Below are 27,751 nucleotides of genomic sequence, written 5' to 3' on the forward strand. Positions count from 1 at the left end.
TGCTTTTGCCCCACTGTCAACAGGTAGCCCAGCTTAAATTTAAGCCCAGCTTAAATAAGTTTGGGAGACCAGGGCGTACTCACAGAGGAAAGGATGAAAAGAACTTTGAATGTCATCTAATCCAGTGGTGTCCAAATCTAGCTGAACATCAAAATGGACAGCCCGGAATGTACATTAAAAAGACAATTCTGGGTTCTTGCCCTAGATCCGATTCCAGAAGAGCATCTGCTATACTTTCGTTTTGGGGAGGTTGGGGTGGGGCTTGCTTTTCCGGGTTCTTCAGGCTCAGAAGTGGACTTTCTCCGCGTTCTTTCTCCGCAGGAGATGCCGTGCACTGGCGGTTCTGCAGGTGCGACGCCTGTCACTCCCCAGTGCTGATATCCTCCCGGCACCTTCCTGAGCTTCACCTCCCGGCACAGTGCTCCGAAACGAGCGGAAGCCCCGCCCATCTACCCGCCCCGCGCTCTCCCTTCCCCGCCCCGAATCCGCCTGGCCCCGCCCCTTCACACGCCCTCCCCACGGCAATTCCTGGAAACTTGGGGCGGAGCTTCACTGCCGCCTGGTTTTTGCGTAAGGGGCGGCCGCCAGGCCGTTCCCGGAAGTTGATGGCCTTACAGTCGTGGAACTGATTGGCTGATCATGACCGTGCAGTTAGCCAAGGTTTTTCCGAGTTGTTTGGGTTGAGTTCAGGAGAAGCATGGCCAGGTCGAGTCGGTACCTACGCCAACTTCAGGGACCTCTGCTTCCACCCAAGGATCTGGTGGAGGAGGACGAAGACTACCTAAACGACGACGTGCAGGAGGATGAAGACTCCGTGTTCGTCGACGCCGAAGAGCTCTGCAGTGGGGGCGTAAAGGCTGGCAGCCTCCCCGGGTGCATCCGCGGTGAGGAAGCCCCCTGCCCCGGGGATGGGGTTGGAGGGTCCAACGTAGCGCGTCCCATTCTGGCTTTGTCCTGAGCAAGGCACCCAGTCGCTGCTAACAGATTTAGCTTCTCAATGGTCTAGCTGCTTCATCCTACTTCGGGTAAAGTTTTAACTATAATAGTGGCAGTGACTTTAACTGAGCACATGCTATGTGTTAAGCTTGCTGTATTAATTATTCTCATTCTCTTATTCGTCCTTCGAGGTAGTTTTACACTTGAGGAAACAGTGTTTGTTGAGGCTCTATTTCCACCCAGAATCTGAACTTTTTTCTTTCTGACCGCTTATCCTCAAGTTCTATGGAATGAGAACTTGTAACTATTAATCCTATATTGCCTGGAGTCAAATACGTGGTTCTTCCTCAGCTTCTTGGAAAAACAAAACAGGCGGGGTGCAGTGGCTCACGCACTTTGGAAGGCCGAGGCAGATGGATCACTTGAAGTCAGGAGTTCGAGACCAGCCTGACCAAAAGGATGAAACCTGTCTCTAGTAAAAAAGAAAAACAACAACAGCAACAACAACAACAACAAAACTACAAAATTAGCCGGGCGTGATATCGCACACCTGTAATCCCAGCTACTTGGGAGGCTGAGGCAGGAAAATTGCCGGAACCCAGGAGGTGGAGGTTGCCGTGAGCTGAGATTGCGCCTTTGCACTTCAGCCTGTGCAACAAGAACGAAAACTCCATCTCAAAAAAATAATAATAGTAATAATAAGGAAAGAAAGAAAAGAAAAACGAAACAAAACACAAAGAACACCTCAGTGCACAGATGATTATTAACTAGTGTTAGTAACCTTGTGGTTCGGGTAAACCTTGTGTAAGTAGTTTCCTGTGCTATAAGATAGTTTTCTGTGCTATAAGTTATACCCGTTATGTGTACTTTGTGACTGAGACTTAAAATATTTTAATGTGCAGACCAGTGATGTTCAGTAGAACTTTCCATGATGATAGCAGTGTTTTATATCTGCACTGTCTGGTATAATAGCCACTAGCCATGTGTAACTGTTGAGAACTTGAAATACAACTAGTGTAACTGAGGAGACAAATTTTTAGTTTTATTACATTTTAATTTAAATAGCCACATGTAGGTGGACAGTACAGATTTAGGAGAAAAGTTTCAAGTATTTGTGGAGGGCTTAGTCATTCATTTTGAGGTATCATCGACTGGCTAGCATGTTTGGTGCTGGGAAAACCTAGAGAAATATAATAACAAGGTTGCAGTCTTAATGAAGCTTACCTTCTAGTGTATTAAACAGACATTCTTTAATCACAGAAGTAACTATAATGTTACTAAATGCTTAGAAGGAATGCTAAATAGTGCTTTGAGAGGTTTTATACATGAGATTCAGGGAAGACTTTTCTAAGTAAGTGACAGTTAAGCTGAGGTCTGTAGTAAATGTAGTCAACAGTAAGGGGGAGATCAGTTAAGGCAGATGGAATAACTTGAGTGAAGGGCCATGGCATTTTCAAGAAACTGCATGAAGGCCAGTATTGGCTGAAGTCAGAGTAGCAGAGAGGGGACTGGTTTTAGAAGAGGAACAGCAGACACCTGCTGTGTACTGTGCTTGCCTTTTGGAATACAAAGACAAACGAAACAGTGTCCTGTTTTAGTATTTACAGTGTAGTAGAGGGAGACAGAAAAAGAGGTAGGCAGAATGCAGTGTTACAGGCACCCTAACAGACATCTTTAGAGAGTGCTGTAGGGAGATAAAAGATAGTGGTAAGTTTGGTAAAACTTTGAGGAAATGGTTTCTAAATAATCTCCAGAGTTAACTTTTGTGGGTTTTTGTTTGTTTTTTTTAGTTTTAATTCCTGATGAAAACACACAAGAGACATGTAAAGTGTTGGGACGTTTTCCGATAACAGGTGCTTGGTGGAGAGTGAAGGTACAAGTAAAGCCTGTGGTGGGATCAAGGAGCTATCAATATCAAGTTCAAGGATTTCCGTCTTACTTTTTGCAGTCTGATATGTCACCACCAAATCAAAAACATATCTGTGCTCTCTTTCTTAAAGAGTGTGAGGTCTCCAGTGATGATATTAATAAATTTTTAGCATGGGTAAATGAGGCATCAAACTACAAAAACCTAAACTTTGAAAATCTTAGGGAAACACTAAGAACTTTCCACAAGGAAACTGGAAGGAAAGATCAAAAGCAGCCTGCACAGAATGGTCAGGAAGAGTTGTTCCCAGACAATGAGATGAGCCTTCCTCTGGAAAACAAAAGTAAGTGTGATTGTTATCATCAAGTTTCAGTGAAATTGACATACTTAATGACTACAGTATTTAAAATATTACCACTAGCATAGTATTCCTTTTAAAAATCCATTTGTTGAAAAATGTGTTTATGTTGCTTTTGGAGTATGCCATTGATATTTCAGGTTTCTCATCTGTAACATGAAGGGATTATATGAGCTGATCTTTAAAATCCTTCCAGTTCCTTTCCACCTCTAAAATTGTGATTTTATCTCTTTCTCTAACTTTTGTACTCATAGAGATTACCTTGAATCATTAATAAAAAAAAAAAAAAATCAGTTGCTGGCCAGATGTGGTGGCTGCTCATGCCTGTAATCCCAGCACTTTGGGAGACTGAGGCAGGAGGATCACTTGAGCGCAGGAGATCAAGACTAGCCTGAGCAATATAGTAAGACCTTGTCTCTACAAAAAAATTTTTAAAAATTAGCCAGGTGTGGTGACACATACTTGTAGTCCCAGCTACTTGGGAGGCTGAGGCAGGAGGATCACTTGAGCCCAGAAAATGGAGGCTGCAGTGAGCCATGATTGTACCGCTATACTTCAGCCTAGGTGACAGTGAGACACTGTCTTAGTTAAAAAAAAAAAAAAAAATCAGTTGTAAATTATTCTGTTTAAAGAGATAGAGAAGAACAACAAGGATATGAATAATATATTTAGGAAATACTTCAGTCCAAAATGGTTTCAAATAATTTTTAATATGATTTGTTATCTGGACATTCATATATATGGAATATTTCATTTCCTAATTGTATCAAATAAATTTGATGGTACATCAATGAATGACTTCAGTGACAAAAGATTGTGATTATAGAAAATGATTATAAAGGTTACTATGTAAATTACTTATTTTATATCCTTAGCTTTAAATTTATATAATTGAGTCAGAATTTTTGTTCTGTTGTAGTGCAGACAGTAGGAAACAAAAGGCTAAGAAATCATTATTTAAGCATTTAAAGAACATAAATTTTCGTGTTAAACACAATGAAAACCATCTCAGTACAAAAGCAATTGTCATAATATGATTAAAATTGTCTTACTGGTTAAGGCAAATGTACTAATCTGTCTTTGACTTGGATTTCTTGAATTGGTTGTGCAAAATGAGAAAGTACTTCAAATCAGTCATTCTTTGGATTCATTTATGTTTTACTTTGTTCTTTTCTGATATTTTGTAGTTCCATTTAGAAATGTAATGACAGCTTTGCAGTTTCCGAAAATAATGGAATTCCTTCCAGTTCTTCTGCCTCGACACTTTAAATGGCTCATAGAGTCAGGTTCTAAAGAGATGTTGAAAGAGATAGAAGAGATTTTAGGTACACATCCGTGGAAACTTGGATTTAGTAAAGTAAGTAAAACGTTTGCTCAGCATATAGTAATCTTGTGTAAGGCCTGGTTTCAAAGTTGGCAGTTTTTCCTTTCTCTTTCAAAGGAAAAAAATTTGTGTGGACCCCAGTACTGATTTATTTTTATTCAAATGTTGCAACTGTACATAAACTTCTTATGGCTATAGCATAAGAACATTTTATAAGTAGTTATGCAACTTATAGAGTTGCATACATTTGTAATTGAAAAAAAATTGATGACATTCAAATTATCGGTATTAATTTAGTTGTATAATTTAATGTGACCAATGTCCTGTAATTAAATTGTCATTTGCAACTTGAGTATAGATCTCATTGAGGTCAAAAGCTCTTACAAATTTGGCAAGTCCATTCTGCTGTGCAACTCAATGTCCCACTTCCAGTTTGAACTGTTGACAATTTTCATTATTCATGTGATATATCATGATGCCATTTGATTTTTATTTTGTACAGTAACATCATTTATAAATGAATCCACTTCTGTTCTTATTATTAGAGACTATGTGTAGTAAAGGGACACACTGAGGCTCCAGTGGTATTGGAAACCAAATGTGGTATTTAATCTTGGTAGTTCTTGGTTATAAGGTGGTTTTCCAAAGAAAAATACAATTGAGAAACTCTGAGAAAATTCTTGGAACCTCAAGAATGTTTGCAGATGCTGAGTTTGAGAAATACTGGAATAAGGAATTTTTCCCTTACATAAAATGTCTATAAATTCAGTATGCTTTTAAAGATGATATTCTGGAACATGAGATTATTATATATATTTATTCAGTGGAGAAGAATGGAAGAGCAATGATATGTAAAAGGCAGATAATAATAGTTTACCTTTTTGTTTAAAAAAACCCTGTAAAATCCAATGTTCTTTATAGAGATATTAAGAAGGGAAGATAGTTTTTTAGCTCTTTAGAGGTCTTTGGAGTCTGTTCACATTTCAATAATAAATTATATAACATTTTATTATTAACAATACACTTTGTGTTAGGCTAATATAATAAACATTTATTGAGACCTTACCAGTGTAGAATGGAGATGCCATCAGGCCCTTACTCTCACTCTTGCTAGGCTCACTGCCTTCCTGGTGAAGCACAGACTTTGCGTTTTTCTTTGTGGTCAAATGAGTTTGAGGCTATATCTATCAAGATCCTAGGGCCAGCCTTCTTCCCTCTCTGCCACTATCCCTTTCTCTCTACCTCTTCTTTTTGTTTTTTTTTTTCCCACCCAGGCTGGAGTGCCATGGTGTGATCTCTGCTCACTCGAGTCTCCGCCTGGTTCAAGTGATTCTCCTGCCTCAGCTCCTGAATAGCTGGGTTTACAGGCGTGTGCCACCACACCCTGTATTTGTAAAAACACAAATAATTTTTGTATTTTTAGTAGGCACAGGGGTTCACCATGTTGGCCAGGCTGGTCTTGAACTCCTGTCCTCAAGTGATCTGCCCACCTTGGCCTCCCAAAGTGCTGGATTATAGGCGTGAGCTACCGCACCTGGCCTTCTACCGCCTCTAAAAAAAAAAAAAAAAAAAATTAAAGCATTACATATCAGCTGCTGTATTTTCTGCCTTCTGGATTAAGTGAACACCTGTTTAAGGAGCTGTTGAAGTCCTAGATTCTCTCCCCATGGTGGGCGTTAAGTGATTACTGCTTCCCACCCTAGCAAGTGGATAAAGATTTCTCTTGCCTGATGCCATTCAGCTGAGAGCATCCAGGCTTGGAGATACCAGGTGAGGATAAGGCAGAGATTATCTGGTGGTGACTCGGGTTTTTCATTAGGGAACAGTCCCTTCCCTCTCCCCATGTCAGGATCTGGAAGTGTTTTCTCCTGTCCAGTCACTCTTCTCAGAGAAGAATTGTACATGGAGAGTTTAAGCCTAGTTGCAGCATTCTGGGACTCATGAGAAAAAAAGGAGGCCTGAGGTCCCACCATTCAGCATGTAAACCACTATCCAAGTATTGTGTTAGTTTGCTGGGGCTGCCAGAACAAGTACTGCTGACTGGATGGCTTAAACAACAGAAACTTTTTGTCTTACAGTTCTGGAGGCTACAGGTCTGGGTTGATTTCTTCCAAGGCTTCTCTCCTTGGCTTGTAGATGGCTATTGTCTCTCATTATGTCTTCACATGGCCTTCCTTTGTTGCTAGTCTATGTCCTAATCTCTTCTTCTTATAAGAATACCAGTCATATTAGAGTAGGGCCCATCCAGAGGACCTCAATAAGGTGAATGGTCCCCTTTAACCTTAATTACCTCTTTTTTTTTTTTTTTTTTGAGACGGAGTCTCGCTCTGTCGCCCAGGCTGGAGTGCAGTGGCCGGATCTCAGCTCACTGCAAGCTGCGCCTCCCGGGTTCACGCCATTCTCCGGCCTCAGCCTCCCAAGTAGCTGGGACTACAGGCACCCGCCACCTCGCCCGGCTAGAATTACCTCTTTAAAACCCTGTCTCCAAATATAGTCACATTCTGAGGATATTGGGGGTTAGGACAGGACATCAACATATGAATTTTGCGGGGGACACAGTTCAGCCCATAAAAGGTATGGAGGGCTCAGGAGTGATGTCTCCATCAAGGAAAAATGGAGCCGATAGATGATATGCTCAGTACATTATAGTGAAGGGAGTTCTGTCTCTTCTGTAGAGTTTAGGCAGAATTGTTGATAGACACGTAGAAAACTAAACAAGCCAAGAAAATGAGGCAGATGTTAACTTCATGATACACACTGAGTTCAACACAAAACTTAATGTAGCAGAGTACATCCTGTCACTCAGCTGTGAATCCTATTTGCATAAGCATAATAAATACCTATTTAACCAAAATTGAACAAAATGTATACTACGACATTTTTCAAATATAGGAACCAAAGAAACACCTGTGGAGGTAATGGTATAAAATAGAATGACCTTCCATAGAGATAGACTTTCCATATTAAGGAGTTAATAATACATATCTAAAATCTTTTAAAAATCAAGGGAAAATATCTACAGTACTTAGAAATATGGAGGTAAATTCTGGAAGAAATAACTAAAGTGTTGGAGATGTTGCCTTTAGAAGGCATGTGAAGAGATAAGGAAAGGATTCGTATTTTTTGTGATAAGCCTTATAGTATTATTTCACTTTTAAAACTGTGTTAGTGTGATAAAATATAATTTTTATTTAAAAATTTTATAGATCTCTAATTACAGTGCAGCCAGTTAAAAAATAGTGATCTATGGTATTTTCTGCAAATTTCATTGAAGTTCATGTCTTCTGGGATTTAAAAATTATTAATAAAGAATGTATTCATAAACACTTATGATGTTTATAAACCAACCTGAACTTTATTTCTTAAAGATAACCTACAGAGAGTGGAAACTGTTGCGATGTGAGGCAAGTTGGATAGCATTTTGTCAGTGTGAGTCTCTCCTCCAGCTGATGACTGATTTGGAGAAGAATGCATTAATAATGTATTCCAAACTGAAGCAGATATGTAGAGAACATGGACACACATATGTTGAAGTGAATGACTTAACTTTGACATTGTCAGATCATATGTCATTTCATGCTGCTTCGGACTCTCTGAAGTTTTTGAAGGATATTGGTGTGGTGACATATGAGAAGGCCTGTGTCTTCCCTTACGACCTTTACCAGGCTGAAAGAGCCATCGCCTTTTCAATTTGTGACCTGATGCAGAGGCCTCCTTGGCGTTTATGTGTCGATGTCAAAAAGGTGCTTGCTTCTATTCACACCACAAAACCTGAGAATTCAAGTGATGATGCATTGAATGAGAGCAAACCTGATGAAGCAAGATTAGAAAATCCTGTGGATGTTGTGGACACACAGGACAGTGGTGACCATATTTGGACTAATGGTGAAAATGAAATTAATGCAGAAATAAGTGAAGTTCAGCTGGATCAGGATCAGGTTGAAGTTCCACTGGATCGGGATCAGGTGGCTGCTTTGGAGATGATTTGCTCCAATCCTGTGACAGTCATAAGTGGGAAAGGTGGATGTGGGAAGACCACAATCGTTAGCCGTCTTTTTAAGCATATAGAGCAGTTGGAAGAAAGAGAAGTAAAAAATGCCTGTGAAGATTTTGAACAAGACCAGAATGCTTCAGAAGAATGGATTACCTTTACTGAGCAAAGTCAACTAGAGGCGGGCAAAGCTATAGAAGTTTTGCTCACAGCACCTACAGGGAAAGCAGCTGGCTTACTAAGACAGAAAACTGGTCTTCATGCCTACACACTGTGTCAGGTAAAACCTTTGACATTTCATCTGTAGATAAAACATTTGTTGGCTGGGTGCAGTGGCTCACGCCTGTAATCCCAGCACTTTGGGAGGCTGAGGCGGGCAGATCACAAGGTCAGGAGATGGAGACCATCCTGGCTAACACGGTGGAACCCCGTCTCTACTAAAAATACAAAAAATTAGCCAGGCATGGCGGCACGCACCTGTAGTCCCAGCCATTTGGGAGGCTGAGTCAGGAGAATTGTTTGAACCCAGGAGGCGGAGGTTGCAGTGAGCCGAGATTGCGCCACTGCACTCCAGCCTGGACAACAGAGCGAGACTCCGTCTCAAAAAACAAACAAACAAACAAAATTTACCTTAAAGACAAACTTATTTCTTAAAGCAATCGGTAGGTATTTATTGAATGTCTCCTGGGTCCCTGTCTTGCGGTAACTAATCATTTAGATCAATGCTTTTCAAAGCAGCCAGTCTGTAAATTGTTACCAGTTTACACGAGAAAGGAGCTAATGGTAGAAGTAAATCAGTGCACTGCTTCCTTCCTTGAGAAAGTCTTATGGAAAGAAAAAAAAAAAAACAAACAAAAAAAAACTATCGGGTCCAGTGCTGCGGTTCCTGCCTGTAATCCCAGCACTTTGGGAGGCCACGGTGGGAGGATCACTTGAGCTCAGGAGTTTGAGACTTGCTTGGGCAACATAGTGAGATCTCCATCTCTACAAAAAATTAAAAAATTAGGTGGGCATGGTGGCATGCACCTGTAGTTCCAGCTACTCAGGAGGCTGAAGTGAGAGGATTGTTTGAGGCTGTGAGGTCAAGGCTACAGTGAGCCGTGTTTACACCACTGCAGTCCAGCCTGGGTGACAAGGTAAGACCCTGTCTAAAAACAACAACAAAAAAATCAGTCCCACTAGAGTGTAGGCATAATGATATAGTTAGTTTAGATCCTGGTACAATATCTGTTTCTCATGGGGGCTGGTTACAAACATGTCACAGTCCATAGACCACATTTTGAGTAGCACTGGAAATGGAAGTAAAAGGCTTATATTTTGTAGGATGAAAGTGAGGACTTTGCTCATCTGGTATAAATCTTTATTTCTTCCACCTGGAACAGTGCCTGACAAATAGTAGTCACACAATAAAAATTTCAAATAAATTAACATTCTTGAGAAAAAAAATAGTATTGGCTATAATTAAGAATTATGGAGTTTAAGCTTGTAAAGAGTTGGAGAGGTTCCTCTAGCCCTAGGCCTGACCTGCCATTTTATAAAGAAACTTGGTAGTTCGAAGATTTCTAAAGAAGGTAATCATTGAATTGGACTCCAAGGACCATGGAGACTCAGGTGAGGGGAAGGACATTGGACTTACAGGAAAGGCCTTTGCAAAGGCATCGAGGAATATGATCATAGTGTGCACAGAGGGTTTTGGGGTGATTTCATTGACTGGAATGAAGCCCATGTCTGACAGAATAGTGGAAATTAAACTTGGGTTAGACAGTCAGTTAATTCGAGCTTTAAAGTTTGTAAAGTATTTTGACTTATCTCATTACATGCTTGATAAAGTGATGTTATCTCCACATTTACAGAAGAGCCAGTTGAAGTTTGGGGATGTTAAACATTTTGCCCAGGATCTCAGTTAGGTGTAGAACTAGGACTTGAAATGGCTTTCCAGCTTGTTGTTCTTTCCATGGCATCATTATTTCCTCATTTATTACAGATGCTGCACACTAACAATGAAACTTGAACTTGGTCTCCTAGGGAGCCATTTAGGTTCCTAAGCAAGAAAGTGAAATGAGGAAGATCTTATAGAGTCGTAGAGCCATGAGCCACTTACATATCTTGCCTATTACCTCCATTTATCACATGAATGAATGGAGACCTAGAGATGTTCAGTGTAGCTTATCGGTAGGAGAGTTTTCTGATCAGTTTATGATTTTTTTTTTTTTTTTGTACTATGCCTTCATGTCTGATTAGTCTGAAGGATTGAATTAGAAGGGGACACCCAAAAGGGATTATTACCAAGTTTGATCTGATGTGTCAATTCTGATTAGTTGGTAGTATCTTAGTATCTGCTTGGGGTGCTGAGAGAATATTTCTGAAGCTATGTTTAGGCTCAGGAGAGAGTGTAAGAGCACAGAAAGAGCACTGGAGTGCCATTTATCATCCTTGGACTAGGGTTGCCAGATTTAGCAGATAAAACTATGAATAATTTTTTAGTATAAGTATGTATCAAATAATTCATTGACTTTCTTATACTAAAAAGTCATTTATTGTGTATTTGAAGTTCAAATTTAACTGAATGCCTTGTATTTTATGGGGCAATCCCATCCTGGGATTGTGTGTGTGGAAACCTGGCTGCAAAGCTATTGGAGTCATCAAGGTGCTGATAGATGGAGCCTGTATTGAGCTGATAGCACTGGAAATACAGTGAAAAGTATCAGCATTTTTAAGATAATAAATTGAATATATCATATAACAGAAAAGAAATGGCTAATTCCAAACGTTGTGAGACATGGCTACTGCAAGCACAGGGGGTTTTGGTGAAGGGAATTGATGCACTTGGATAGGAAATGTGAAGGCTTTACTTAATAGACATGTTGAATCTAGTTTTAGTGGAAAAATTAGATGATGATGTGATATGATACCATTTAGAAAATCTGTACTTAATACAGATTGAAAATTTGAAATGCTCCAGTGAGCGTTTTCTTTGAGTGTTACGTAAGTGCTCAAAAAGTTAAGGATTTTGGATTTTGAGTTTGTAGATTAGGGATACTCAACCTATAAATGTTCATACTGATGACATAGAAACATTTTTGGAATGACATACACTAAAATATTGAATGTTCTCTGGTTGTAATTTTACAACCATTTTTTTCCTCATCTATATTTAAAAAATAATAAATAGTATTACATTTGTAGTAAAGAATGTTGTTTTTTATTTGTTGTTGGGGATGGTGTGGTGGTAGTTTTTAGAAAGTTGAGGTGTGGAAATTTGGAATACTTAAAAGAAAAAGTAGTATTTTCATAATTAGATTGAGAAAGCGCTGCTTTTATTTCAGAATGGAGTACTATGGTTGGGAGAAGGGGAGGGCTTCAGTGGCGTGTCTCAGATGGCCACAAGGTTTATTTGGGAATGGAAAAGAATAGGGAGCTTTCTGTGTTTAAGAACGATGAGAGAAGTGTTGAGATTTTGGAACAATCTGACTTTTTTTTCATTTTTAGGTTTATTTGGTCTGTCTATTCTGCATGTTCAACCCTATAACTTTTGTGTTTCTCTACTTCCCACCCACCCCTGCCAATTTAAGAGTTTTGCCTTAAAATAACTTGCTATTAATTATTGGTTTTGTAGATTTTATAACCTGACTTTAGGAATGCCATACTTTGCTTGTAGGTCAATTATAGCTTCTATTCATGGAATCAAACAATGATGACCACAAACAAACCATGGAAATTTTCTTCGGTTAGAGTTCTGGTTGTGGATGAAGGGAGTTTGGTGTCTGTAGGAATCTTCAAATCGGTCTTAAATTTATTGTGTGAGCACTCCAAACTTTCTAAGCTTATTATCCTTGGTAAGTTAAAATATTGTTGGAATTCTGATGTCTATTTCAAAGTATTGTGGTTAGTTGGTTGTGTACACCACTTAGTTGGTTGTTTACACCAGAACTGATACTAAAGCTACACTAAGTTAAATCTGACCACTCTCCTAATCAGCTTGGGTTGTTCTGTTTTGGCCAGGATATTAGCAGGCTGGGATGTGAATGAAATAGGGTTGTGAAGGGTTACTGCTAATCACCTAAATGATGGCTATTAATATAGTAGAAGTGCCACAGATTCAGAGTAAATCAGGATGTGGATCATTTGGAAATAATAAAAAGTTTGAATTATAGACCACTTAAAAGTAATTTTATGATTCTAAGCTAATAAATTAGACCTCACCAGCCTCTTAAGTTCTTCCAATTCTGATAAGATTCAGTTAGATTCTCTTGGGTTGTCATGCTTTGTAGAACATATGATTTAATGGAGAAAAAAATAAAATCACAATTGGAGAATCAAGTTGTATATAAAAACTATTTTTTTTTTAGGTACTTGAGGATGTATTTTAAGCAGTTGATTCTATTAATGGCTTAAGCCTTCTCTCTGCTTCCCCCAGTACATGTTTTTCTTATATTTACGGCTTATTTGTTGCAAGCAAAAAATATTTTTGATAGAGCAGAACATCACTATAAGATTACTGGAATGTATCTGTTATCAAATGCATGTATTTGTTGTATATTTTGTACACTTATTTTATCTATTTGAGGCTATAGATTCTTCCACATTCAGTAAGACATTGAACATGATTGAAAAAGGGACTAACTACAATGTCTAAGGCTCGTTTTTTTTTTTCCCCCTAATATGTTGACTAAAACATATGCCTCTACCCAGTTTCCCTGTGGTTATAGGTCTGAAAGATGTTCAATTTAGATTTTGTCACCTTATTGTGTTATTACTATTTTTATATCTTATACTGTTTAAATGTTGTTTTTTGTAAAATATTTAACTTTAAACTCTTAAATAATTTTAAACAATCTTGGGGGTATTTTTTCTCAGAGTAAGTCTTCCTACTATATCTTTTTTTTTTTTCTTTTAGGTGACATTAGACAGTTACCCAGTATTGAACCTGGTAACTTGCTGAAAGATCTTTTTGAGACTCTAAAATCAAGAAATTGTGCTATTGAGCTAAAGACAAACCATAGAGCAGAATCTCAGCTAATTGTGGACAATGCTACAAGGTATAATATTACTAAGAGTTTGCATTTTCTGTCTGTTGTATTAGAAATTTTTTTTTTGGCCGGGCGCGGTGGCTCACGCCTGTAATCCCAGCACTTTGGGAGGCCGAGGCGGGCGGATCACGAGGTCAGGAGATCGAGACCATCCTGGCTAACACGGTGAAACCCTGTCTCTACTAAAAATGCAAAAAATTAGCCAGGCGAGGCGGCGGGCGCCTGTAGTCCCAGCTACTCGGGAGGCTGAGTCAGGAGAATGGCGTGAACCCGGGAGGTGGAGCTTGCAGTGAGCCGAAATCGCACCACTGCACTCCAGCCTGGGCGACTAAGCGAGACTCTGTCTCAAAAAAAAAAAAAAAAAAAAAAAAATGGCATTTGAATTAGAATGATTTAGTACAATACATTTACTATACCTTTTAGCAAAACTCTTCCATCCTTCAACTATAAACCTTTTGCCCTACAGTTAGAAAAGCAAAGTTAATGTTTTTCATTACTGGTCCAGCATAAGTTATTATTGAAATTTAAAAATGGATGAGGTTTCCTGATTTTAAAAGTATGTATATGAATTAAAATTGTATTAAGCTTAAGGACTAGAATAAGCCCAAGGGGAATGGAGATTTGGAAATACATGCAAGGGAGAATTGGGAAAGAAATATCCCCTAATTTTTGTGGGAGAAAGCTGAAAGCAAAAGATTGAATGTGGTATTTCACTCCTAGATGAATCCTAGAGGCACCCATGGCATCTTACTTCCCTTAAATAGAAAAGAACCCTTCTCTTCCTTTCATCTTTGCATAAGCCTTTGGAGTTATCCTCTGTCAGCTCAGACATTTGGTTTCTCCATAATCCATACATATGAAAATCACAGTCATTATTATTTCATGACATTTATTTTAATACAGTCATGCGCCACATAGTGTTCGGTCAACAACAGATTGCATCTATGACAGTGGTGCCATAAGATTATGAAACTATACTTTTAGTGTACCTTTTCTGTGTTTAAATATGTTTACATACACAAATACTTACCACTGTGTTACAATTGGGTACAGCATTCAGTACAGTAACATGCTGTGCAGGTTTGTACCCTAGGAGCAATAGGCTGTACCATATAGCCTAGATGTGTAGCCTAGGCTATACCATCTAGGTTTGTGTAAGTGCACTCTATGCTATTCACACAACGATGAACATTGCCAAATGATGCGTTTCTCAAAACATATCCCTATCGTTAATCGGTGTGACTGTATTAAAATCTCTAGATACAGTGGGACCTTTGAATACTGAGTCTATGTTAGTCATTGTGCCAAAATGTATGTCTGGTTTTTATTCTTTTTTACAAAATGTTTTGTTGCTTGAACATCTCCTAAGTAGGATGTAGCAGAAACTAGAAGAAGGGTGTCCAGTCTTTTGGCTTCCCTGGGCCACACTGGGAGAAGAATTGTCTTAGGCCCCACACTAATGACAGCTAATAAGCTAAAAAAAAAAAAAAAAAAAAAATCCTAAGCCGGGCACAGTGGCTCATGCCTGTAATCCCAGCACTTTGGGAGGATGAGGCAGGCGGATCCCCTGAGGTCAGGAGTTTGAGACCAGCCTGGCCAACCCAGTGAAACCCCATCTCTATTAAAAATACAAAAAGTTAAATTAGCTGGGTGTGGTGGCCGGCACCTGTAGTCCCAGCTACTTGGGAGGTTGAGGCAGGAGAATGGCGTGAACCTGGGAGGCAGAGCTTGCAGTGAGCTGAGATCACGCCACCGCACTCCAGCCTGGGCAACAGAGCGAGACTCCGTCTCAACAACAACAACAACAATAACAACAACAAAAATTAGCTGGGCATGGTGGTGGGCGCCTGTGATCCCAGCTACTCGGGAGGCTGAGGCAGGAGAATGACTTGAACCCTGGAGGCAGAAGTTGCAGTGAGCCGAGATCGCGCCATTGCACTCCAGCCTGGGTGATAGAGCGTGACTCCGTCTCAAAAAACCGTAAAAAAAATCTCATAATGTTTTAAGAAAGTTTATGAATTTGTGTTGGGCGGCATTTAAAGCCCTACTTGGCCTCATGTGGCTCCTGGGCCAGACAAGCTTGAACTAAAATACTCAAAACCTACTTTCTCTAAGCCTCTGTCTACCTTGGTGGATAAAACTGTGGGAGTAGAGGAGGAATTGACAGGAATAGGGTAGACAGTGTGGGTTCATATTAAGACATTAAGAAAACTAATGGAGTTGGATGTAGAATATTCTTTTCCTGTAATCTTTCTGCTTCTACCTAAAGGCCACCCCATTTTTGGTAGATGATTAGTCATTTTAAAGTCCAAGAAACTTGGAGGAATCTAAAGCATATTAGATGTCTCAGAACTCAATTTTATCTGAAACTCAGGAGTTCTTTTTAGTAACTCTTTCAATATCATTTGGTTCTAGCTGTGCTCCTTTCATCATTTTGTCTTAATCATAATGCTCAAATATTTATTGACTGTGAAGGATCCCTGCTATATACCAGGGGAAAGCTCCTGGAGATAGAAGGTGCTACATGCCTTGGGTCAGAAGTAAAACAGGAAATCTGTGATGATTCTTAAGGTCCCAATTAAATCTGGGCTATCGCCAGCAAGAATAGCCTCATTCCCTCTCTGTTCCTTTCCACTTTTGTTTGGGAAAGGGTGAAGAAGGCACAGTAGGGTACCACCACCTCTGATGACCAGGCTGCTGTTAGGTCTGGTCAAGGAGTCAGTCTTCTTCGAAATAACCATACCTTACTCTGGTTTCTGATATGATTTGCTAGTCTTGGAAAATATAAGAATGAAAGAAGGATGAGGAAGGAATAGAAGCAACTAGATGTGGATACTTGGTTCAGTTGGGAAACTGGGATTATATGTGGAATATACAGAGAAGAGAGGAGAATATAGTGTAAACATGTGGAAAAGGCCTGAACCAGTTCAAATTAATTTAAATAGAAAGGGATATGGAGTAAAATGGACCTATTTGCCTCCCAATTCTCCTGTTTTCTATTTTTGTGGCCTTGGGCAACCCACTATACTTGACTAAACCTCACATTGTTTACCTGTGAAATAAGGATAATACCTTCCTTGCATGGTTCTTTTGTGGTCTGGAGATAAATAGACCAGGTTTTCAGAATGGTGCCTAGTAAACCCTCTGATAATTTTTTTTTCCTGATCTTATTAGTTTGCTAAGGACTGATTGCTAACATGTAGTACTATAACTTTATTGTCTTCTATTATACAACTCATGTACTGTTTACAATGCATACCTGGATGACCCTTTCTCTCTGTTATCTATTAATAAATACTAATTATTATAGGACATTAGCTCTGATCATATATGAAGACATTTTTGGATGATAATGTTCTTTGTGCGTGTGTGTTATCTTTATTCAAGAATCTCAAGACGCCAGTTTCCAAAATTTGATGCAGAACTAAATATCTCTGATAATCCAACATTACCCATCTCAATTCAAGATAAGACATTTATTTTTGTCAGACTCCCAGAAGAGGATGCCAGTTCTCAGTCATCTAAAACTAATCATCACTCTTGTAAGTATAAACTTCTATGAGATGTAGGGTTAAGTATAAGTATTTAAGTTTTGTAACATAGTTATTAAATGACTAGTTATAATTTTCTTTGATGGTAAAGAGAAATAATGCTAGCAAAAAAATGAGACATTGAAAATAAATGAACTAACTTAGTAATCATCAAAAGCAGAATACTCTAGAGTTTTATAAAGAAGTAAGCTCTTGACACATAAATGCTCTGTAAATTTTGTTGAGTGAATAAATGGATGTAGGTGATTTTGTTTAAAATAAAGCAAAGCCCCAATAATTCAGGTTCATTTAGGAGAAAGTAAGTCTTAATTAATGAAGTTTTTCCTTCCTTGCAATTTGAAAAGGAAATACATTCATTTTGAATACAAATACTCAATGCTAATAAAAGCAAGCACTTTTATTTTGTTTCTGAAACAAAAATTGTGACTCAAACTGTTGTCAAGTTTAATTCCTAATAGTTCTGTTTTATAAAATGAGTAGAAGCATGGCTTCTAATTATGGATGTTAGGACGACAGCAGGACAGGGTTGAGAACGAATGTGGGACAGGAAGTCTTCTCCTTTATGTATATGACCTGTGTCATGTTACTTAACCATTTGTAAAATGGGAACCATAGTGGAACTCCCTGTGGAGCTATTATGAGGGTTGAGGGCATTCATCAGTTATGAGACACTCTATAAATATCAGTTTGATGTGACTAACAGATGTTATTAAATTAGCTATTGCAAGTGAATTTATTTAAATAGATTGAACCTATTAAATATTGATCTTTATTTTCGTTATAAACTCACCTAGCAAACCTTTTAAAAATGGTGTAATGGTTTTCTCAAAATTGACTTAGTAAAGGTTTAAATGATTATTATTGAGGACTTTTTGTAGTTGCCACTGTTCTCAAAGGTATATCCTTCCCACTTAACCACTTTCACTGTGTATGTGAAAGTGATGACATACAACTTTATCTGTTAGCCTTTTCCCCTTAGTGTGTGTGTGTCCCCAGTCTCATTTCCCTTGGGTTAATGATCATTCACATGTTACAGCAATGTGTTTAAATAAATGGGATCATACATAGTGTTCTATAATGTGCTTTTTAAAAATTTATTGTAGAAACTATTTTTTTCTTTCTATTTTTCATTCAGCAAATACTTATTGAGCTCCTGTTATGTACTAGATACAATAGATAAAGTAGAGGAAAAGATTTAAAAAATTGTCCCTGAGGTTATTGTGCTTTCATTCTAGTGTGGGAAACAGATAATTAAAAAGTAAACAAGGATAAATATATTTTCAAACATCAGAGTACAAAGAATCAAGTAGACCTAACTGAATACTTACTAGTGACCGATGAAATTTGTTGCAAGATTGCTTTAGATTGTGGGGGCCAATGGTTTGAGAAACAATACTCCTTAAAAAAAAAAGTCAACGATACAGGAATGTTTGAAGTAAGAATTAATGTTCCCTGGTAATTTTCCTTTCTCTTCTTCCCCCAGGACAATCCCATTAAGATTACACACACAGTAAAAGCTTGGTGTTTATCCTTTTAACCTTATTATATCCATATACAAACATATTTATTTCAGTTTTACATAAATTGGTTTGTATAAATTGGTTTGTTTTGTGACTTATATGTCACAAAACAATATGCAGCTTACAAACCAGTTTATGTAAAACTGAAATAAATATGTTTGTGATTTATTATGTATGTTAAATAATTAATAGCTAATGTTTATTCTCACAGCTTAGTTAATAGTAGGTCCTATTTACAGATGAGGAAAATGAGACTTAGTTAAACAGATCTCTTTCTTTGCCACTTCACTTAATTCTACCTAAAATATTGTTGGTTTTATTTCTGCTACCCATTCTTTGCATTAATGAGAGTATACTTTTTTAAAAAGTTGTCCATTTTAGACTGGTAGCAGAGCTTAACTGATGCTGCTTTTCTAAATTAAAAACTTCTGCTGGAAAATTAGTCTCTTCTTCAAGGAAATTGAGTAAATATTCCTCAGAGAAGCATATAGTACTTTTTCACTAATAATTAAGTTATTAAGTAAATTATGCCCATGATTACAAAGTACTAAGACCTAAGACAGGATTCATATTTGAGCTAGAATTTCAGAGATGCTAAAATGTGAGAAAAATGTATATTTCAGAATTAATAAAATACATTGTACATATCGATCTGTAAGATTTGGAGAAAGTGAAAAAAGCAAGGTATGGAACAGTGCCATCCTGTACATGTAAAAAATAACAGTATGCTGGGAGACCTTTTGAAATTCCTTCTCCAGAAGCCAGGGGTTGGCTGAGGGTGAGCTGAGTCTTGGCTGTTTTCTAGCGGTAATCCTTCCTTCATCTGAAAAATGAAGGGCTCAGCAGGCAGCTAAATTTGTCTTCCCAGAGCAGGGCATCACAAGGCATGGGCTTTTTTATTCCCTTGTGATTCTTCTGCTACTCGGGAAACACACATGGGAAAATGCTTGTATTTCCATGAGCCTTAGTTTTCATATTCACAATATGGATGTCATCAGAAGTGAGACTCCCCAATGGCTGTAGGGCATGAGCATCATTGGAATGGATGCCCCCACTATGCCAGGGTTAACCTTTTAGTTGCTAGATCATGGGGAGGTCTGGGGAGAAGGAAAGAGATGGTTGGGGTGGGGAGTAGAGCATTGTGTTTTAGGGGAGTGGCTGTTTTCCAGGTAATACGAAAGTATTGCTATGTTTTAGACAAGTACATGCCAGTTGAATATCAGCTCTGAATATAACAGCACCTACCACATGTGGGTGTCCTGCATATTAAATGATATAACATATAAGGCCTGTATATTGTCAAGTTGTAACTCATTACTAATATGATCACAAGGACTTAAAACAGGATGTTTTACATTAGTCATGCTGTTACACACTTTGTACTCCTGTTTATTTCTTAAATTCAGTGTTCATAAACCATCAGCAAATACACAGTGAGTCTATTACAAATGGGGAACTGTCCTGGCCAGGGGTTGACCTCTCTGTTGAGGGTGGATTGTCTCAGAACCCTTCTTTTCATTCTCTTTCCTATTGCCCTGGCTGATGTGGGGAATGAGGTTGACATTCCCATGATGAACTTGTATTCCATTTGGTGAGATATTTTCCCAGGGCCCCTTACCAGGAATTCCAAATTAGTTTCTTCATAGAAATTGTATTATAATTTGGTGATTTTCTGTGTTAACTTTTTTCTCTTGAATTATTAGGTTTATATTCTACAGTTAAAACTTTACTGCAAGAAAATGACTTACAAAATGCAAAAACATCACAATTTATTGCATTTAGAAGGTAAAGCATTTAAAATATTTTAATATTTTTAATCTAGCTTTTAAATCTCATAACTTATTAATATAGATCCTATTTGGATGGGAGGTTCCAATATTTCATCACTGTTAATTCTCTTTCTTATTTTGGGGTATGTCTTTGTTAGACATGGCAGAGTGCACTTTCTAAACAGAGCTCTTTCCACCAAGTATTATATTTAGAAGTTCATAGGGACTCTGAATGGAACAAAAGCTTATATTAAGATAAAAACTACAGGCTGGCCTTGGTGGCTCACACCTGTAATCCCAGCACTTTGAGAGGCCAAGGGGGGCGGATCACTTGAGGTCAGGAGTTTGAGACCAGCCTGGCCAACATGGTGAGCACCCTCTGCCTACTAAACATACAAAAATTAGCTAGACATCGTGGCGCACACCTGTAATCCCAGCTTCTTGAGAGGCTGAGGCAGGAGAATCACTTGAACCTGTGAGTTGGAGGTTGCAGTGAGCCGAGATGGCGCCACTGCACTACAGCCTGGACGACAGTGCAAGACTGTGTCTCAAAACCCAAACCAAAACCAAAACAAAAAACTACAAAAATACTATTTCCTGGAGAAAGTCTTGGAAACTTTTTGTAGAATCTAGTATGTCATAATTGCTGATAACAAAAGTAAACCTGTAGCAGGTACCATTAAGGTGACCCCTGCATTTTTGTGTGTTTCAGGCAAGACTGTGATCTAATTAACGACTGCTGCTGCAAACACTACACAGGCCACCTCAACAAGTGAGTATCTTCGAGAACTGAAACTTTTAAGGAGAGTCCTTTGATTTGCTGTTTTTTTCTTTGCTTTGATGTTTGTCACCTATTTCCATATATTTAAAAATAGCTTTTTTCTCATTTGTGAAATATAATGATCTCTTCAATTAAATACAATATATGAATACATCCTTGGGAATTGATATTTTAGTAATGAGTGGAATAAAAAGAAAAATTAGGAGTGAAATTTTTTTGGTTTCAACCTTAGCAACCTTCAACTTCTCCAAGATAAGCATGGGGAGCTCAGGGGAATTTTAAAAATTATGTGTGTAGTGTTTCTGGGAACCTTAGCAACAGGGTGCCTGCAGAGAGCAACTTAGTGAATGTCTGTCTATCAGAGAAACATGAGTGTAGACAAGCCACTGTGGTCATACATAGGAAAAATTAATTCATTTCTCTTGAATTGACCAATACCTGCTTTGCACTAAGTATAGACATTCTAGATATGTATAAGATGCAAGTGGAGTGCCTGTCTTCTGAGGGAATATACACAAAAAATCTGTCAGGTAGCCCAACAAGAGGCCAGAAAGCATGGACTTGAGGCCATATACCCAGGGTCCCAGGAACTGCGATGATGGGCCAGGTCGTTTCCCCCTCCCACTTCTATAAAAGCGGGTATGGACACAGAATTTCCCTTACAGAGTTGTAGTAAGAATGAAATGAAATAATGTACCTAAAGCAGTTAGTGCAATAGCTGGCCTATCACCACCACTTCCTCAATTTGCTGCTGTTGTACTGATATAGTGTCATAATTATTATAATAATATGTATAAGTGCTGTAAGACCTCAAAAAAACCTCAAATAGCGTAATGATAAGAGAGATTGGAGAGCAGAGGATTAATTTTAAAGGAAAAAATATCAAGATTTGTGGTAACTTTTAGAATATAAGGGGGAGGAGAGGCATCAGCATTTAAGCCAAAATTTCTAACTTGAAAAAATTTGACTGGGAGATGTCGTTGAGTTTGAGGCGCTGCAGACAGTATGTATAAATAATCAGACGACAGCTATGGGAGCCTGATTTCTTGTTGCCCATTGGAGAATGAAAGTGTTGTAAAGAAAATATGGGAATTATTCTGATAATTGAATCGAGTCTGAGTAGGAGTTAATGCTTGAACAAATGAAATGGAGACTTTCCAAACTTTGATTATATATTATCATTTTCTATCCCAGAGACCATCAGAACAGACTTGTGTTTGGAATTGGTGATAAAATTTGTTGTACTAGGAATGCATACCTCTCAGACTTACTCCCTGAAAATATCTCTGGAAGTCAGCAAAATAATGATCTAGACACCAGTGGTGAAGACTTTTCTGGTACTCTTCATGATTTTGCTAAAAATAAGCATGACTTTGAAAGTAATGTTCGACTGTGCAATGGAGAAATATTTTTCATAACTAATGTAAGTGAAAACAGAAGATAATGTCTTTTAACTAATTAGAGATATATTTGGTTATTTTATTGTCCTAGGATTGATTCAGAATCTAATGATATCAGAGTTGACATTCTTGTTTCATGATTTTTTGTTAAGGATTTTGGGCATCCATTTTTATGAAGGATATGGGTAGTTATCTAGTAATGTCCCGTCTGGCTTTAGTATCAGAATAATGCTGGCCTCATAAAGTGAGTTGGGAAGTGCTGCTTCTTATATTTTCTAGAAGATTTTATGAAGAAACATTTTTAATAAAGTTAAAGTACTTGAGTAACAAAAAACAAGGCATAAACGAGACATATATTTTAAAAAGCATCATTTCCTTTGTTGCTGCTTAAATGTACAAACTATAGAAGTGGTTGCCATGTATTTATTTTCACAGTGTAGATACCCTCCTTGAAAGCTGTGAGGAAAAGTAAACTTTGCAAAGAATCTACTCAGACTTATGTAGTCAATATAAGAAATGAAATGTATAGATTTCAAAATAAGAAATAACAGACTGTTCTTCAGAGTCAAATTGAAGATAAGTTTCAAAGACTGAAAACTTATATTTGTGTTTGTTAAAATATTTGGGTATAGATATATTCAGTTTGTGCTGAAATGCAAATTTTAAGCCTTTTGAAATTCTTAATTGTAATTGTAATTCTTACATTTTATGTTTGACCCAAAGATAGAATATCTTTGAACGTATTTGAACGTAGAACATATTTGAAGATATGAAAAATAGTTCTTTGTTTTGGTGACAGGATGTAACTGATGTAACTTTTGGAATGAGAAGATCTTTGACCATTAATAATATGGCTGGCCTGGAAGTAACTGTGGATTTTAAGAAGCTGATGAAATATTGTCACATAAAACATGCATGGGCAAGAACTATTCACACTTTTCAGGTAAGAGGGGACTTTTATAAAACCCTTTAAATAATTTATCAACCTTACAGCACCTTGCATTGTTTTCGTAATTTTTTGTTGCACTTATTAGCAAACAAAAATTAGGAAACAAAATACACGAAAGTACAGAACATAATATAGAGATGCCAGCCTTTTGCTCTTTTTTGCTCCAGAGCTCTCTTTATTTTTAGAAATGAAGGCATTATAGGTAAAGTCTCCTCCTTCAGGTCTTCCCCTCCCTGCCTGAGTCTCCAGTATGGCTTCGCATGGCACTGTACTCATCTTATCTTTGGTTAAATTCTGATATTTTGTTCATCATGAATCCTTTTGTGCCTTACTTTTGATTTACAAAACTGTTACATTAAAATATCTTGATTTATCTTGATTGCCGAGTTTCTTGGCAACCCCTTAAATTTTGTACTGGAGGTGAGTTCCTCACTTGCCTTGCCCTAGTCCTGGGCCTGCCTTCCACCTTCCTCCGAAGTGACTTCTGCCCTGAATTTGGTATATATCACTCCTATTCATGTAGAAGCAATATATATGATTGTTTTCTGTGTTACTGAGGTTTATGTAAATGGTATCATCTTGTTTCTATACTTTTGCAACTAGCTTTTATTTTTTATTTTTGGCCTTATCAGCTTTGTGGGGTATAATTTACATACAGTTTCATTATAAAGTTGGATGAATTTTGACAAATGTATCCTCTCTGTCCATCTTTGTGAGGCAATCTTTCTTCTTTTTTTTCCCCCTAACTTAACGTGGGAATATTGTTAGGTTTACAGAAGAGTTGAATGATACGACAGAGAGTTTTCATATACCCTTCACCCAGCTTTCCCTGGTGTTTAACATTTTATGACTATGGCATATTCATCAAAACTAAGAAATTACTATTGCTGTAAGACTGCTGACTAAACTATGCATATTCGAATTGCACCAGTTTTTCCATTAATGTCCTTTTGCTGTTCTAGGCCAGCATATTGAGTTCAGTGCAACTTGCCTTTATGTTTTATTTTAATACGCTTGAATTCTCGTCTGTTATTAGTGACTCTGTTATGTATCTGTTTGTTTTGAGCTTCCTTCTCTGCTGTTGGTATGTTGCTTTAATGTAAAGGTTGCATCAACCCTCATTTTTCTTTATTTTGAGACAGTCTAGCTGTGTCGCCCAGGCTGGAGAACTGTGGTGCGATCTTGGCTCACTGTAAGTTCCGCTTCCCAGGTTCAAGTGATTCTCCTGCCTCAGCTTCCCGAGTAGTTGGGATTATAGGCGCATGCCACCACGACTGGCTAATTTCTGTATTCTTAGTAGAGACAGGGTTTCACCATGTTAGTCAGGCTGGTCTCAAACTCCTGACCTTGTGATCCACCCATCTCGGCCTCCCAAAGTGCTGGGATTATAGGCAGGAGCCACTGCACCTGGCCCAACCCTCATTTTTGTGCAGAAAAATTTAGGTCAGCCCAAATTTTCTACTAGTAAGCAAACATTAATTAGCATAGAGTTTTTTTTTTTTTTTTTAAGTGGGTAGGGCTTTATTTATTAACTTATCCCATCTTGGTTCCAAAAAGAATTTGAAATGGCTTATTAAAAATGCCCACAATTCACCTGATTTTTTTTTTTAAGGTAAAAAAGGGTGGGGTATGGTGGCTCATGCTTGTAATCCCAGCACTTTGGGAGGCCAAGGTGGGTGGATCATCTGTGGTCGGGAGTTCAAGACCAACCCTGGCCAACATGGCAAAACCCCATCTCTACTAAAAAATACAAAAAAAGTAACTGGGCATGGTGGTGGGCACCTCTAAACCCAGCTACTCGAGAGGCTGAGGCATGAGAATCACTTGAACCTGGGAGGCAGAGGTTGCAGCAAGCTGAGATTGTGCCACTGCACTCCAGCCTGGGCAACAGAGGGAGACTCCATCTCAAAAAAAAAATATATATACACACACACACACACACACACACACGTATATATATGTATGTATAGAAAGGATGTCAAGTGAAAAATAAAGTTAAAGATGATAAAACAGTTCTTGCCAGGGGTGGTTGGAATGCAGCCATACCCGCTTCCCTGTTTGCTAATGTCGATTGCAGATTTGGCTTTAAGTTTCCTTAAGACCAGAGTTCCCCAGGTAAAGACAGAGTAATATTCCTGGCTCGGGTCCTGAAGAAATTTCTTCCATGGATTCTATGATGCCATCTTTCACCTTTAGGAAATTTTCTTGTTCTCAGTTTCTTCTGTTCTGTCTCTCTAGAATTCCTAATATGTGCATATTAGACTTCCAGAATTTGTTACCTAAATTTCTTATCAAACTGTCCTCTTTTCCTTCTCATTAACTTTGCTCTATTTTCTGAGAGATTTCCTTAAATTTACAATCCAGTTTTTCCGTAAGAACGAATGAAGAGTAAAGGTGTCTTTATTATTACTGGGTTGAGGTTGGAGTAGATATTCTGGTTCTTATTTCATGGTTGAAGTAGCATCTCTTAGCTCTAAGAGCATTCATGATTCATGATTGTTATCTTTCTTTTTTTTTTTTGAGACGGAGTCTCGCTCTGTCGCCCAGGCTGGAGTGCAGTGGCAATCTCCGCTCACTGCAAGCTCCGCCTCCCGGGTTCACGCCATTCTCCTGCCTCAGCCTCCCGAGTAGCTGGGACTACAGGTGCCCGCCACCACGCCTGGCTAATTTTTTATATTTTTAGTAGAGACAGGGTTTCACCATGTCAGCCAGGATGGTCTCCATCTCCTGACCTCGTGATCCACCCGCCTTGGCCTCCCAAAGTGCTGGGATTACAGGCGTGAGCCACCGCGCCCAGCCCACGATTGTTATCTTATATCAACACACTGTTTCTTCCAAGTTCAATTCAGTTCAACAAATCCTTACTGAGTCAGGCTCTGTTCTTGGTGTTTAGTATAGGTCAGTGTATACAACAGACAAAGATTCTTGCCATTGTGAAGCTTAAATTTGGTGGGAAAGGGCATAGAGACAGACACGATCATAAAAATACAGAAAATAAAAACAAAAACGAGAACAAAAACTCTTTGTTATGTTAGAAGGTAGCAAATCCTGTGGAAAAGAGGTGGGAGTGGGTGCAATTGTGATTTTAAATAGAATGTCGGTGTAAGCCTCATTGAGAAGATAGCATTTTATCCAAAGACTTAAAGAAGGAAAAGAAGTTAGCCATGTGAGTATCTGGGACAGGAGCATTCTAGGTTGAGGAATAGCCAAGGGCAGGGTTCTAAGGTGAGAGTCTGTCTGGTATAGTTGAGGAGCAGGAATAGCAAGGCAGCCACTGTAGGAGACTGACACGAAATGAGACAGGAAAATTAATATGAGGTAAAGAGGGTAGGAGGATGGTGGGGCCAGGTCACCTCCTAGAGCATTTGAAGGCCTGCACTATCTAGTATGTTAGCCACTAGCTGCGCATAGCTATTGAGCACTGGAAATGTGGCTAGAGTGACTGAAAAACTGAATTTTAATTTAAAAACTGGATACTAGGCTGGGCACAGTGGCTCACACCTGTAATCCCAGTATTTTGGGGTGCTGAGGTGGGCGAGTCATTTGAGCCCAGGAGTTCAAGACCAGCCTGGGCAACATAGTGAAACCCCATCTCTACAAAAAATACAAAACATTAGCCAGACATGGTGGCATGAACCCATAGTCCCAGCTACTCAGGGAGCTGAGGTGGGAGGATCACCAGAGCCTGGGAGCTGGAGGCTGCAATAAGCCGAGATTGCACCACTGCATTGCAGCCCAGGTGACAGAGTGAGACCCTGTCTCAAAAACAAAAACAAATAAACAAAACAAAAGTTACTAGATACAGTCATTGGAAAACTTCTGTATGTTGGAAAAACTATGTTTGGAACAACTTGGGTGTGTGAATCTTCTTTTTCAACTACAAATTTTATGAACTCTAGAAATAGATTAAGTATTTCTGATGAAAATTTAGTATCCAAATTGTACTGTTCTGGGTATATGAAATATAGAATTTCAAAGGTGTAGTCTTTTACTAATAATTTAATATTGATTATATTTTAAAATGATAATATTTTGGATATGTTAGCTTAAGTAGAATACAGGTATATTATTAACATTAATTCTATCCATTTCTTTTTTAATGAGACTACTAGAAAATTTTAAGCTACATATATGACTTGTTTATATTTGTATTAGACAGTGCTATTCTAGACTATTTTAAGGACTTTGGCTTTTACTCTGAGTGAAATGGGGAGCTGTTGAAGGTTTTGTGGCTCTTCATACAAGTTGTTGAGTTGTAGAACCAATTTATAGAAT

General features: G+C 38.3%; 1 protein-coding gene across 1 annotated transcript in view; it reads left to right on the plus strand.

Annotated features, from left to right (window-relative positions):
• The first annotated feature begins 638 nt into the window (after positions 1-638).
• The window catches only part of HELB (helicase (DNA) B), a 37,001-nt gene continuing 9,888 nt past the window's right edge, over positions 639-27,751 (plus strand). Inside the window, exons 1-11 of the mRNA XM_011976574.1 lie at positions 639-884; positions 2,727-3,146; positions 4,349-4,518; positions 7,854-8,756; positions 12,135-12,312; positions 13,374-13,515; positions 16,894-17,048; positions 20,281-20,362; positions 21,059-21,118; positions 22,322-22,550; positions 23,327-23,470. Coding sequence (XP_011831964.1) covers positions 698-884; positions 2,727-3,146; positions 4,349-4,518; positions 7,854-8,756; positions 12,135-12,312; positions 13,374-13,515; positions 16,894-17,048; positions 20,281-20,362; positions 21,059-21,118; positions 22,322-22,550; positions 23,327-23,470 — 2,670 coding nt within the window. The 5' untranslated portion in view covers positions 639-697. The remainder of the gene's footprint in view (positions 885-2,726; positions 3,147-4,348; positions 4,519-7,853; positions 8,757-12,134; positions 12,313-13,373; positions 13,516-16,893; positions 17,049-20,280; positions 20,363-21,058; positions 21,119-22,321; positions 22,551-23,326; positions 23,471-27,751) is intronic.

This window comes from Mandrillus leucophaeus, unplaced genomic scaffold (assembly GCF_000951045.1).
Source record: "Mandrillus leucophaeus isolate KB7577 unplaced genomic scaffold, Mleu.le_1.0 Scaffold169, whole genome shotgun sequence".
NCBI classification, from domain to species: domain Eukaryota; kingdom Metazoa; phylum Chordata; class Mammalia; order Primates; family Cercopithecidae; genus Mandrillus; species Mandrillus leucophaeus.